This window comes from Lissotriton vulgaris, chromosome 11 (genome assembly GCF_964263255.1).
Source record: "Lissotriton vulgaris chromosome 11, aLisVul1.2, whole genome shotgun sequence".
In the NCBI taxonomy this organism is placed as follows: Eukaryota; Metazoa; Chordata; class Amphibia; order Caudata; family Salamandridae; genus Lissotriton; species Lissotriton vulgaris.
In genome coordinates, this window is record NC_141699.1 from 23,811,411 (window position 1) to 23,826,568 (window position 15,158).

At 52.4% G+C, this 15,158-nt stretch overlaps 1 protein-coding gene across 1 annotated transcript in view; it reads right to left on the bottom strand.

Annotated features, from left to right (window-relative positions):
• Positions 1-4,275: 4,275 nt before the first annotated feature.
• Positions 4,276-15,158, bottom strand: part of ADGRD1 (adhesion G protein-coupled receptor D1) — a 722,099-nt gene continuing 711,216 nt past the window's right edge. The window contains exon 16 of the mRNA XM_086942663.1: positions 4,276-7,795. Within this exon, the coding sequence (XP_086798789.1) occupies positions 7,700-7,795 (96 nt within the window). The 3' untranslated portion in view covers positions 4,276-7,699. The remainder of the gene's footprint in view (positions 7,796-15,158) is intronic.

The window sequence follows — 15,158 nt, forward strand, 5'->3', positions numbered from 1 at the left end:
CGGCCCTTGTGTACCATTTCATAGTGGATCCCAGAGTGGCCCTTGTGTGACATTTTATAGTGGATCCCATGGCAGCCCTTGTGTAGCATCTCAAAGTGGATCCAAGGGTGGCCCATGTGTGACAGTTCATAGTGGATCCCAGTGCAGCAGTTGTGTACTATTTCATAGTGGATCCCAGGGCGGCCATTGTGTTACATTTCATAGCGGATCCCAAGGTGGTCCTTGTGTGCTATTTCATTTAAGATCCCAGGGCAGCCTTTCTGTAGCATTTCAAAGTGAATCCCATGGCAGTCTTTGTGTGACATTTCATAGTGGATCCCAATGTAGACCTTGTGTACCATTTTAAAGTTGATCTCAGGACAGCCCTAGGGTGACATTTTATAGTGGATCCCAAGGTAGCCCTTGTTTACCATTTCATAGTGGATCCCAAGGTGGCCCCTGTGTGCCATTTCATATTGGATCTAAGGGAAGCCCTAGTGTGCCATTTCATAGTGGATCCCACGGCAGCAATTGTTTACTATTTCAAACTGGAAGCCAGGGTGGCCTTTGTGTTACATTTCATAGTTAATTCCAGGGTGGGCACTGTGTGACATTTAGTAGTGGATCCAACGGTGGTCCTTGTGTGCCATTTTAAAGTGGATCCCAGGGCAGCACTAGTGTGCCATTTTAAAGTGGATCCCATAGTGGCCATGGTATGCCATTTCATAGTGGATCCCAGGGCAGCCCTTGTGTGACATTTCATAGTTGATCCCAGGGCAACCCTAGTGTGCCATTTAATAGTGGATCCCAGGGCAACACTAGTGTGCCATTTCATAGTGGAACCCAGGGCAGCACTAGTGTGCCATTTCATAGTTGATCTGGGGGCAGCCCTGGTGTGACATTTCTGAAGTGGATCCAGTAATAGGCGATGTTAGTCATTTCCTTCCTGGATCCCACCGCTGCCCCCACAAGTCATAATTTGTAACAGCTCAGTCTGTGTTTACTTATGGGGGGTTCTTCAATCCTAATCAGGCTCTGCCACTCTCTTGTTTCAAGACTGCTCATACGTTCTGATTGGAGGGGTTCGGTCCCTGAGGGCCTGAAAACCCTCTTTCACCTAAATATTAATGACTGGAGAACATCTATCAGACTTCGACCCTCCATTCGTTAGGAGGCTCTTCATTGCTTCATTCAATGCACAATTGAGGAACAAATGAAAGTCGAACTGAAAGCCAATTCAGGGCATGAGCAAGCCCCACTATGTGATGAGTCGGGAATGCAATAGACCACCGATATTCTGAAGGGGGCCACAAACTCTCCTGCTCAGATGTTTCCCATGAAACAGGGGTAGTCTGAGTGGTGACAGTAGACGTTGATGCTTTGGGAATGGGCTTAATGAAAAGTAATGCCCTGGGCATGGCCGTAGAGGACAATAATGCCCTGGGCATGGCCGTAGAGGACAATAATGCCCTGGGAATGGCCGTAGAGAATAATGCACTGGGCGTGGAGATAGAGGACAATAATGGCTGCGTCGTGGCCATAGATGACAATAAAGACTTGGGCATGGCCATAGAGGACAATAATACCCTGGCATGGCAGTAGAAGACAATAATTTCCTGGACATGGCCATGGAGAACAATAATGCCCTCGGCATGGCTGTAGAGGACAATAATGACCTACGAATGGCCATAGATGACAATCAACCCTGGGTGTGGCCACAGGCGTAGGGGACAATAATGCCCTGGGTATGGCCGTAGATGACAATCAATCCTGGGTGTGGCCATAGTCGAGGAGGACAATAATGCCCTGGGAGCGGCCACAGAGGACAGTAATACCCTGGCATGGCAGAAGAGGACAATAATGCGCTGGGCATGGCCATAAAGGACAATAATTTCCTGGGTGTGGCCGTAGAGAATAATAATGCCCTCGGCATGGCTGTAGAGGACAATAATGACCTAGGCATGGCTGTAGATGACAATCAACCCTGGGTGTGGCCACAGGCGTAGGGGAAAATAATGCCATGGGCATGGCCATAGAGGACAATAATGCCTTGGGCATGGCTGTAGAGGATAATAATGACCTGGACGTTGCCGTAGATGACAGTAATGCCCTGGGCAAGGCCTTAGGGTTTTGCGGGGAGTCCCACAGCTTAGTTTGACTCATGTGCAGACAATGGGTATTACCATAATATTCCAAAATGTAACTACATTCACTTGTGCCACTCCAGAGTGACTACTTTCTGGTAGATCTCCTGAGGCTTGAGCTGGGAGAACACAGAGGCATTTCCCTTTGTTTAGGCACTTTGTTTTTCACACATTTTTATTGTAAAATCAAGTTGCGCTTTTAAACTTGCACTGAGTGCTTTTTTAAAACTACTGTTTTTAAAATACACGGATTTCTGCTTTTATTTTAAAATACCTGCATTTACTTTGTACTTAAAGTCTCTTACCCACAGGAAACTACTGGTTATAGGGGGCTGTTTTGGAGAGCTGTGTCGGCTTTGAATCACAGATGACCGCCATCTTGGGGAAGGTATGGTTGGCAGACTAGGCTTCCCCTCACCTACAGTTTAAAAATGAGGCTGGCGCGCGCGCGCAGCAGGCACGCTGAAGGTGTGCCAAAGGCAAGTCCGTCTGCGCCCGTCCACGCTTGGCCTGCGCTCAGCGCCAGGACCCCTGGCAGTTTCGGGCCGGGTAAGTCCCCCAAAAGCTACTACGACAGAACAACACTGTTGCAGATAAACGGCGAGGGTAGGGGCAGGGAGTGTATCTGTCTTTCCTCGGATGCGCTGCCATTTCTCCTCCCTGAAGCATGCTCCCAATGTAGAATGTCACTCACAAAAGTTCTTATGTATCTCATCTCTCCAAGGGTAGATAAAAAGGTAGGGCCAGTGGGAGGCGCTGATCAAATAATCAAATGGATAATGCATAATGCTAGATCATTGGTCAAGCATAGCCTGGAGTGCGCAAGGCTTATAGAGGTAGAGGAGACAAAAATTGCTTTTATCGCAGAATCCTGGACGGATAATTCTTCATGCTACCCCTCCGGCGTTTTTATGCTTCACTTTAGACAGGCCTCATAAGAAAGGGGGGATTAGCGGTGATCTATCACGGGTCAATCAAGGCAGTCTTCCAGCCCATCGTTATGGAGGCATGTGAAGCGCTATCTTTGATGTTCTGTGTATCCCACCACCACACTTTCAAAGGACGTTTACGGTACAGACCACCAGGAGCCAGAAACTCATTTATAGCCGCACTTGGTAATGTACTGGAAGAAGGTGTATGTACAGATGCCTACACGGTTATGGAAGATTTCAGTTTTCATTTATAGGCACTTACTGACCCGGACACAGTGCCCATGAATGATATGATAAATGGCGCTGACTTGAGGCAGCTGGTCAACGGGTCCAATCACGCGGCAGGACATACCTTAGATGGTATCTTCTCCAACCATAGTTGGTCTCAAGTTTACGGGAATACTGCCACTCGTTTGGCCGGACCATGCTGCCATACGATTCGAGTTGACACTGATGGGGCTGAGAATGAGGGGGCAGTGTTCCCAGGGCCCTGTAGCCACCAGAACATGGAATAAAATTGAAGGGACAGCTTTGCAGAAGCTTCTAACTGCCACGGCAGGTCAATTGCCAGTGGAAGTGGACGAAGCGTCTGTAGTTTATACGAATTGGCTGGAACAAGCCTGCAATACTCTAGCTCCAGTTAAGACCCTTCGCCCTAAAAGATCGCAACCATCGGCGCCATGGTTTGCAGAGGATTTGAAAAATCATAAAGTCATGTGTAAACGCTGGAGCAGAACTGGAGGAAGGGCTATGGAGAATCTGATAAAACACTGTACAGGCACAGTCTGCAAAATTATAAACTGATTATTTTTGCCGCCAAACAAAAGTACTTTGCAATTCGTATTGATTTGGCAAAGAATTCAGCAAAAGAGCTATTCAGAACTGTTTTTAATCTAGCTTCTCCAGGTCCAGCCAGAGTACAGCCCAGCCAGGAACTGTTCGAAGATATCAGCAAGTTCTTCCTGACCAAAGTAGAGTGCATCTTTTGCGCTTTCATTGGGTTGAGCTCGGAGGGGGTATATGCAACTGCGGAGGAACAAAAGTCAGCAACAGTTCCCAACGTAACGTTTGAGAATTTCTCACCAGTGTGTCTTGAGAGAGCTCCTCACGGCTGCAAACTCAGGGTCACCTTAGGATCCATGTCCAGTGTCAGTGGCCAAGCTGGCACCGATCCCTATCGCGTCAGTGCTATTACCAATTTTTAATGGCATGTTTGCAACTGGGCAGTTTCCAACATGTTGGAAATGAACCTCTATCCCGCCCCTATTAAAAAAAAACCAATATGGATCCTAACTATACCAAAAACTTCCGCCCCATTTCTAGGCTTTCACTCCCAGCAAAACTGGTAGAAAAAAATATGAATACACAACTCAGTGCTTTTCTAGCAGAGACACAAGCTTTGGACCCTTCTCAATATGGCTTTAGGGAAGGCCAAAGCACTGAGACTGCCCTCATTAAGGCCACAGATGAGATCAGGGGAGCTGTAGATCGGGGGCAAGGCAGTTCTGGTGTTGTTGGATCTGTCCGCTTCCTTTGCTACGGTCCATCATGATATTTTGATGGACCGTCTAAAGGCATGCGGGGTCCTTGGGAAAGCTTAGGACCTTTTAGGATCCTTTCTATCAGGCCGGAGACACATAGTTGAACTTGGAGAGCATCAATCAAACCCGTTTGCACTGCCTTGCCGTGTTCCACAGGCCTCTTCTCTTAGCCCTACACTTTTAAATGTTTATGTCTCCTCTTTGGTGCCTATTGTTAGGGCGTTTGGATTTGGATTGACATCATAAGCGGATGACACCCAAATTATGGTGTCTCTGCTACCCGGAGAGGAAGCTGGCTTAGACAATCGATTCCAAGAGTGTATGTTATCAGTGGGGAGTTGGATGGCAGAGAACTGCCTAAAACTCAACACTGATAAAACTGAGGTTAAGTTGTTTGGAAACAATATTAACTTCTGGACTCCAAACTGGTGGCCAGACTCGATGGGCTCTCTTCCCTCACCCACTAATAAGGTGAAAAACTTGGGTGTGATAATGGATGAGGGTCTTACCTTTAGGCAACAGGTTAATTCAGTGGCATCTAAAACCTTTTATGTAATCAAAACAATCAGGAAAATATTGCCGTTCCTGCCCCCGAGCAGCCGACAAACAGTGGTCGCAACTCTTGTTATGTCGAGATTGGACTACTGTAATAGTTTGTACCTCAATGCTCAACAAAGGCTCCTGAATAAACTCCAGTCACTGCAGAATGCAGCAGCCAGGCTGCTTTCGGGCACACCTCGGTTTGCGGCCATTACCAAAAAAATAAACAAATTTCACTGACTACCGATAAGAAACCGAGTACGCTTTTAAGACCTGTGCCTGGTCTTTTAAGGCGCTGCATGGTTCAGGACCTGACTACCTAAAACAGTATTTCCACTGGTACACACCGAAAAGGCCACTTCGTTCATTAGGGGCTAGGCTGATCTCAGTGCCACGCATAAAAAAAGTTTGATGTGGAGGCAGAAGTTTACTTACAGTGCGGCCAAGGCCTGAAACAAGCTGCCGTTCCAATTAAGATGCATCACAAACCTCTAAGCTTTCAGGAAAAGCCTAAAGACCTGGCTGTTTTCCCAATGAATTCTTCTATTTGGCCACAGGAGATATAACTAGCGCCAGGACACCTTCGGGTAGCAGCTGCGCTGTATAAATATCATTAACAATAACATGAAGGCTGGAAAGCCTAGGACAGAGCCAGTGAGGCCAAAGATGGAATCTGGCTTCACCAAGAGACAGCGAGGTGTCGGGAAACATCACAAAGGTGCCCACAGTTGGGCGTGTTCCTTATACATCAGCAGAATCTACGATGTGGTATAACAGTCGTTGAATACAGATGTAAGATTGAGGCACAACAACAAGCCTTGGTGACAGCAGATAAGAAACTGCCATCTCCAGCAAAAGGTCAGCGGAAATGGGAGATGGTGCATGACAATGACACCCGGTTAGGTGCCCTTTCAAGTGCATGACAATGGCAAGGTGTCAGATGCCCTTTCAAGTGCATGACAATGACTTGGTGTCAGATGCCCTTTCAAGTGCATGACAATGACTTGGTGTCAGATGCCCTTTCAAGTGCATGCAAAAACCACAGTTGATGGACAGAATGCAGAACAATGTCAGACTGGGGGTGAGTGTTTGTATTGTCAACGCTCCATCCATCATCACCTTTGGTTTTCTTTCAAGTGCATGACAATGACAAGGTGTCAGACGCCCTTTCACGCCAGAAAAGGAGTTATTATATTTTGAAATGTGTTGCAGTCGGGCATCGGAGATATGGCAGTGTTTTCACTTGCTGCAGGAATACAACACTGGAGGGCTGCAGTGAGTCTTTTCATCAGAGCCTGACCCCCTCTGTAGTGTCTTCAAGGTACCAAGGCTTCTTTGTCTCGCGGGGGGGGCAGCTTTTGACCACCCAGGTTTAGTTATCTTAGAGGATTAACCGCAAACACAGGAGGTACGTCCCTGGTGAATATGTTGTACTATATGAGAGAGCATCTGTGTTTCTGTCAGCTCTGAAAGTCACACAGTGAAGCACACGTCAATGTGTGTGTGTGAGTTACCGATTCATCCATTTTCCATTATTCACAATCGGACTCAACATAGGAACAACTCTTCCTAAATAAGGACTGAGATGCTGGAGTTTGTTTGGGCCTAGATCTGCCTTGGTGCCACAGTCCTTTCTTTCTTTCTTTAGTGTTATTGACGTGTATTTGCATAGTGCTTAGAAAGTCTGTCTTCCATGCTGATGGTTGCCAGGTTCAGGATGTAGAGTGCTTTGAAAGTCTATCTTCCATGCTGATGGTTGCCAGGTTCAGGATGTGGAGTGCTTTGAAAGTCTGTCTTCCATGACTATGGTTGCCCTGTTCAGGATGTGGAGTGCTTTGAAAGTCTGTCTTCCAAGACTATGGTTGCCATGTTCAGGATGTGGAGTGCTTTGAAAGTCTGTCTTCCATGCTGATGGTTGCCAGGTTCAGGATGTGGAGTGCTTTGAAAGTCTGTCTTCCAAGACTATGGTTGCCATGTTCAGGATGTGGAGTGCTTTGAAAGTCTGTCTACCATGACTATGGTTGCCATGTTCAGGATGTGGAGTGCTTTGAAGGTCTGTCTTCCATGACTATGGCTGCCATGTTCAGGATGTGGAGTGCTTTGAAAGTCTGTCTTCCACGCTGATGGTTGCCAGGTTCAGGATGTCGAGTGCTTTGAAAGTCTGTCTTCTATGCTGATGGTTGAAGGGTCAGGATGTGGAGTGCTTTGAAAGTCTGTCTTCCATGCTGATGGTTGCCAGGTTCAGGATGTGAACCCTCCTCAGTGGGAGGAGGGGCAGTGCTGCCACACACCATGTTGGAACCAGAATATCTGTCCTCAGCCCCTGACACAGATGGTGAATGAAGACTTTTCAGTCCTCCTCTGTAGGAGTTTGGGTTAAGGAAGAGGCTGAGCCCAGCGGTGAGTCCAGCAGTCATGGCAGAAGGGAGTGTGGTATGGTGGGGTTCGCACAGTCAGCGGTGAGGAGGGCTGCGGTGACTGGCACTGGAAGGGTCCGGCGGGCACATGGCATCAATGGTCCAGTTTGTCCGGGGTGCCAGGAGCAGCATGCAGGCACCCGCAGTCAGACTGCTGATAAATCGATCCTGTGAGCCGAATTGGTACTTTTGTCCCAGGTGTTCATCCTGGTGTTGGTGATTCCTGGCTTGTTCCCATTCATCTACAAAAAACAGACATTACATTGACATTAGTGTTGGAATTGGGGGTTGCCCAAGTCTCAAAGGGGGTAGCATGGCATCAAGCGGGCAGGCCAAACTTGGAGGACATGTGAAGCACTCACGCAGTACCCACAGTCAACACACCAGGCACACTACAAAAGAGGCAGGACACCAATTTGAGTTGGAAAATTAAGCAGTTTAGTATCTCCAACCTGCAAGGCAAAAATGCATTAACAGTGTAGTGTCATCATAACACGGCGCCAACTGGCACCAGAGCCAAGTGAATAAAGGGGGGATTATTTACATGGGACCAAAAAGGGATTGAGTCCATAGTCCATAGCTATAAGGAAAAAGGATGGTTAATCAAACATTAGATCTGGAGCCCAATCTGGCGGGGCCAACTCAGACTCTCATCCTACAGGGAAGGCTGTAATTGCAAAATACCACATTAGCATAGATATATATATCATGCACAATCACGCCAACCCAACCCCTGTAAAAGAAAACATCAGGGCATCATAGTACCTATTAGACAGGAGCACCTGTAAGAAATCAGTATTACAGCTCACAAACTTGGGGCGCCGCCAGGGGCCTGGAATAACTCCTCAGGCCAGCATAGGGGCACACCTGTAATAAAAGGGCACAAAAGCATACCAACACCCATCAAGGGTAAAATCACAGTATACCTGGGCCTCAATAACATTAGTGTAGGCATAACATTAGCATAACCACATCAGCAAGGTAATCAGCCTACAATTCAAACTAGGCACGGAAGCGCACCACACTTTGGCAGGTAACATGGAAATGCTGCGTTACCTTAGGGCAACCAATATCCTAACTAGGATTAACCATGGCAATTAACCCTTGCAGGACCCAGGGATAAACAAGCCACTAACAACCAGGCTAAATTACCCCAGCCCTTCACTCCACTCCACAGTGCCTACACCTAGCCAGGGGTTAACTTGTCCCCGTACCAATCCAAAAGGGGGGTTTCAGTAATGTCCCGGTCTGGTTTAGGGCCTAAACGGGGCTCAAAAACAGTTCCCAGGGGCGAGCACTAGTCCTGGGGTGAGCACCGACCCTGTGCCCCGACTTCCACACAGGTTAACCAAGTCCCCACTCACCGGCCTCTCCTCGATGGCTCCTGCGGGGCCTCCTCTGCAGGGGGGAAAACCAGGCACCGACAATGTGCCTCGAGTTGCAGGACTCCCCGGTGTTCTGCGCCGGTCACTCAAGCCCACAAGGCCCCACTCAGGCCTCAGCGCCGCAACCGGGGCTCCCTCTTCACTATGGGGGCCCCGTTACTCCACTCCTGTTGGCTTCAGGCCTCCTCTTGACTCCACCCCTTTTTAGGGTCCCAGGGCTCTCCCCAATACGAGCCAGAGCTCCTTTCCAGGGGAGGGGGGCAGGCACCGGCAATGTACCTCGAGGCCCCTCCCTCCCTGCGGCATCACTCGGGCCCCCTCCCTCTCCTCTTGGGGGCCCGGGGCGGTCACTGCACCTCTGGCGGCCTCTCGCAGATGCACAGACCGGCGGGGTAGCCTCCCGCTCCGGTCGCTTCTTTCGGGGCTCCCCCTTCGTCCACGGGGGCCCCTTACCAGCGCTTCACCCGGGTTCCCTTGTCTCACGGGGACCTAGGGCTTGGCGACGCTCTCCTCGCTCTGGCGGGCCGGCACCGACAGCGTGCCCCGGCCCCGCCTTTCCCACCGGCCCCTCGCGTGGGGCACAGACCAGCGGGGTGGCCTCCCGCGACGGTCGCTTCTCTTGGGGCTCCCTCCTCGTCACGGGGGCCCCACAACGGAGCTTCACCCGGGTCCCCCTCCTACCTCACGGGGACCCGGGGCTTCGATTTCCCTTCTCCCGGCCCTCTCGGCCGATAACCAATCCCTGCGCGGCCTTCAGGGGTCACGGCCGCGCAGGCCAATCAGTGCGTGGCGGGGGCGGGCCGATGACGCGGTCAGGCCCCCGTCACGTGGGCAGGTCGAGGCTGGCTTCTCGGGCCTAGCGCGGCCCACTTCACATCGGCGGCCCTCTCCTGGCACCGGGGGCCGCCGCGACGATGCACACCACCGCGGGGGGGGCCTCCCTGGCAGCGACCAGGCAGCGCGAGGCAGCGCCAACACTCCCCGGGCTGCGACGGTGATAAGGGGTAGGCTCCCTTTATTTAATTATTTATATGGCGGACAGCGCGCCAAAACGAGGGTAGGCTCCTCACAGTTTCCTCAGCGCCCGGGCTGCGACGGTGACCTCCAGCTGCGATAAGGGGTAGGCTCCCTTGTAATTAATTAATCAGGTAGCGAGCGTGCCTCCTCAACCGGCGCTATTCACAGGATGCCAGTCTCCTCACGCAGAGCGCGCGCCACAACGAGGGGCAAGCTCCCTTAGCGCTATTCATAACGCACGGCACCTCCTCTGGCCACAACCTCAGCATCTTCCTTGTCAGGCTGAGGGGGCAGGAATTGAGCGCCTCACCACAAGGTGCTGGACAGGCAGAAACAGTCTTAGGCGGCCATTGTTCACCCCCCTGGGCAAACAGCACTCCAGGGGCCCAACAGCCACAGTCCCTCACAGGGGCCCAATCCTCCTCAGGCGGCTCCACACGGGCAAACTCCTCACCTCCTGGGGGGAAATCCAATTAGCTCCTTCCCTTCCCAGTGCTCTTTCAGCGCGGCGCTGGCAGGGTTCAAGATCCCAACTGTGACAGGGACCTAGTCAGAGGCCCTCCCTTGTCAGGGGCCCATGGGGACAGCATAGGAGGGGGTCCTAGGGGTGCACGGCCCAGCTCACAGGCCCATGTGGCGGTCGCACCTAACAGCAGGTCCCCCTCCCTTCCTTGTCCCAGCTGACTGACTCTCTGGTGACACTTCCCCCTATTTATACCCTCCTCCCAGGCAGTGCCAGGACCTTCTAGAATGTTGGCACATCTAGCCTAAACTGGTTCTAGGGGAGGGGGTGAGCACCCTGGGTGCCAGGCTTTCCCTCCAAAAGCTAGGGGTAGCTGGGTAATGTTATCTAGACCGCTGACCTATGTCAGTCCAGTGGCAAAACCCATGGCCATGGCATCCATTTTAAAAGCAATACATTTCAGTCAGGTGCAGTTTTAAAATGGGGGGTATTTTCTGTACACCATTTACAACATGTAATTTTACATTTTCACAAAGTGTCTCACATTATGTCAGGTAATTACATTTTTCAAAAGGGGTCTCACACCACTCATGGCCTATACAGGTTTAATCCCATGGGGGAGACATCCTAGGTAAGGGGGTCAAAAGCGAAAAATTTTGGGGGAAAAAGGCCAAGTCCAACACGACTCCCCCCCAGCCAAAAGCCAGGGTAGACACATCAATGCCTTGATGGGCTTCCCTGCTTGGGGCGGAAAAAGGTGGACGCAGGCCTGCAACTACAGGAGCACCTGCAGTCTCTCCTCCACTCTGGAACCCAATGGTTCTCTTTCGCAACCCTCCCTTCACCAACAGAACCACCCCACTGGTGTTCCCTAGTGGGATGTTTCTCCTTCCTAGAGTGGGAGGCTCTAGCCTCAGGCTTGTGATACTCTGGAACCACTCTCTTCTCTCCAAATTTCCACTGGTCCACCCACCTGGGGTCTACACCCTCAGAATGACCAGCCCTTAGGGGCGAGGCTCCCCTCCCCCTACTTCTCCTCCTTGGGTTCCTCCATCTCCTACGCCTGGGGACACCCTCACACAACTCTCTCCCCAACCTGGAGTCGAAACTCACAGGCTGAACCGGTGACAGGGGCGAGTCCTCCCTCTCCCTGCACCCCCTCCCAGAATTCTGCACCCTCCTACCCGGAGAAGTACCCCTGGGAGTCACTTCCGGAGGGACTCTGATTACAGATGTCCCTCCCACCAGAGCAGGCAACTCCTGTCCCTGGCCACCCAACCCGGGATCTGCGCCCTGTGGCTGAGCTGGTGACAGAGAAGAGACCTTCCTCCCTCTGCACCCCCTCCCAGAGTTCCGCACCCTCCCACTGGAAGTGGTACCCCTGGGAGTCAATTTGGTAGGGACCTGCTTTACAGGAACCCCACCCTCCAGGCCAGGCAACTCCTGAACCCGGAACCCCAGTCCAAGATCTAGACCCTGTGACTGGTCAGTCCCCCGAACCACCGAAGCTCTGATTAATGATGCTCCGGGTTCTCCTGACATAAGGGGATCCCTCCCTCTGGATGACACATCGGGGCAGCCTAGCCTCCCAAGCTGGCGTTCTCTTAAAGAACACTCCAGGCCTGGTGGCCGCAGCTGGGGTACCTTGGGACACCTCCCCGTCTCACTCCCTTTGGGATCATTCCCCTCAGCCTTCCCAGACGCTCTGGCACTTACCCAGAGGTCTGCCTCCCGTGCAAGTTCCCTGGGGTCTGAGAACCCGCACTGCAACAGATGGTGACGCAGTGTTGGGAAACAACTCCTTAGCATGTGCTCCCGGATAACGGCATGGCACAGCCCTTCCCAATCCTCCACTGCTCTCCGCACCACCCAATCCTCCAGTACAGTCCAACACTCCTCCTCAAACTCTCCCCAGGACTGATGGGACAGCTTTCCCCTGCCCCTCAACACTAACCCGTCCTCCTCCTCCGGGGAATCAGGCACAGTCTCCTGGGCTTCGGGAGTGGGACACCTTGCACTGGACCTACACTCGCTGCCACCACTGGATCCCACCCTCCTTGGTGAATCCAGACTCCTGAAACCACTCTCAGGGGACAACCTACCCACCTGAGCTGATCTCTCTCTGGCGAAGGCCCTCTCCGCCTCCGCCATCCTCTCCAGCGCTAGGACTCTTTCAGTCTCTAGTCGCTGCTCTTCCACCCTCAGCTGCGCTAAGCCCTCGGCATGCCTGAGCTTTGCCAGCGCCAGCTGATACTCCCTCTCTTCTCGCCTATCTACCCACTCTTCTGGGGACAGGGAAAGGGATGGGGCATTGCCCCCGGGACTGGACCCAGTGCGAGACTCCCTATCTTCGGTGTCCTCCACAGCTACTGGCATCTCCGCCCTCTCAAATTCCTCCTCCTCCTCATCGGAGTAACTACCTCCCAGGGTTCTGGATGGGGAGCCCTCTCTCTGGTCTCTAACCCACTGACCCTTCAACACCTCGGGGGGGTAGTCAGATAAGTCCCCACCAATCTCTAAGGGCTCTCCCCTCTTGAGGGCCTCATAGAGAAACAAATTCCTCCTAATGTTCCCTACTGGGGGTATCCCTCTCTCCAGGAGGAAGTCTACCACCTCCTGTTCGGTGTACTCCATCAGGTCCACTTCCTGGTAGACCAACCCCATCGTGGCGAGGTACACCCGGGTCACACCCTTCCAGTGGAACAAGGGGACAATTCAGAACACTCTTCAGGAGGAAGCAATCAAAAAAACACAATAATCCCCACAACAAGGCTCAGATTACATCCAAAGCTCTATTTGCAGTGTAACCCGTGGCCGCTGTGGTACTGCGCAAACACAAGTCCTATCCCACCGCTCTGCCACCAAATGTTGGAAATGGGGGTTGCCCAAGTCTCAAAGGGGGTAGCATGGCATCAAGCGGGCAGGCCAAACTTGGAGGACATGTGAAGCACTCACGCAGTACCCACAGTCAACACACCAGGCACACTACAAAAGAGGCAGGACACCAATTTGAGTTGGAAAATTAAGCAGTTTAGTATCTCCAACCTGCAAGGCAAAAATGCATTAACAGTGTAGTGTCATCATAACACGGCGCCAACTGGCACCAGAGCCAAGTGAATAAAGGGGGGATTATTTACATGGGACCAAAAAGGGATTGAGTCCATAGTCCATAGCTATAAGGAAAAAGGATGGTTAATCAAACATTAGATCTGGAGCCCAATCTGGCGGGGCCAACTCAGACTCTCATCCTACAGGGAAGGCTGTAATTGCAAAATACCACATTAGCATAGATATATATATCATGCACAATCACGCCAACCCAACCCCTGTAAAAGAAAACATCAGGGCATCATAGTACCTATTAGACAGGAGCACCTGTAAGAAATCAGTATTACAGCTCACAAACTTGGGGCGCCGCCAGGGGCCTGGAATAACTCCTCAGGCCAGCATAGGGGCACACCTGTAATAAAAGGGCACAAAAGCATACCAACACCCATCAAGGGTAAAATCACAGTATACCTGGGCCTCAATAACATTAGTGTAGGCATAACATTAGCATAACCACATCAGCAAGGTAATCAGCCTACAATTCAAACTAGGCACGGAAGCGCACCACACTTTGGCAGGTAACATGGAAATGCTGCGTTACCTTAGGGCAACCAATATCCTAACTAGGATTAACCATGGCAATTAACCCTTGCAGGACCCAGGGATAAACAAGCCACTAACAACCAGGCTAAATTACCCCAGCCCTTCACTCCACTCCACAGTGCCTACACCTAGCCAGGGGTTAACTTGTCCCCGTACCAATCCAAAAGGGGGGTTTCAGTAATGTCCCGGTCTGGTTTAGGGCCTAAACGGGGCTCAAAAACAGTTCCCAGGGGCGAGCACTAGTCCTGGGGTGAGCACCGACCCTGTGCCCCGACTTCCACACAGGTTAACCAAGTCCCCACTCACCGGCCTCTCCTCGATGGCTCCTGCGGGGCCTCCTCTGCAGGGGGGAAAACCAGGCACCGACAATGTGCCTCGAGTTGCAGGACTCCCCGGTGTTCTGCGCCGGTCACTCAAGCCCACAAGGCCCCACTCAGGCCTCAGCGCCGCAACCGGGGCTCCCTCTTCACTATGGGGGCCCCGTTACTCCACTCCTGTTGGCTTCAGGCCTCCTCTTGACTCCACCCCTTTTTAGGGTCCCAGGGCTCTCCCCAATACGAGCCAGAGCTCCTTTCCAGGGGAGGGGGGCAGGCACCGGCAATGTACCTCGAGGCCCCTCCCTCCCTGCGGCATCACTCGGGCCCCCTCCCTCTCCTCTTGGGGGCCCGGGGCGGTCACTGCACCTCTGGCGGCCTCTCGCAGATGCACAGACCGGCGGGGTAGCCTCCCGCTCCGGTCGCTTCTTTCGGGGCTCCCCCTTCGTCCACGGGGGCCCCTTACCAGCGCTTCACCCGGGTTCCCTTGTCTCACGGGGACCTAGGGCTTGGCGACGCTCTCCTCGCTCTGGCGGGCCGGCACCGACAGCGTGCCCCGGCCCCGCCTTTCCCACCGGCCCCTCGCGTGGGGCACAGACCAGCGGGGTGGCCTCCCGCGACGGTCGCTTCTCTTGGGGCTCCCTCCTCGTCACGGGGGCCCCACAACGGAGCTTCACCCGGGTCCCCCTCCTACCTCACGGGGACCCGGGGCTTCGATTTCCCTTCTCCCGGCCCTCTCGGCCGATAACCAATCCCTGCGCGGCCTTCAGGGGTC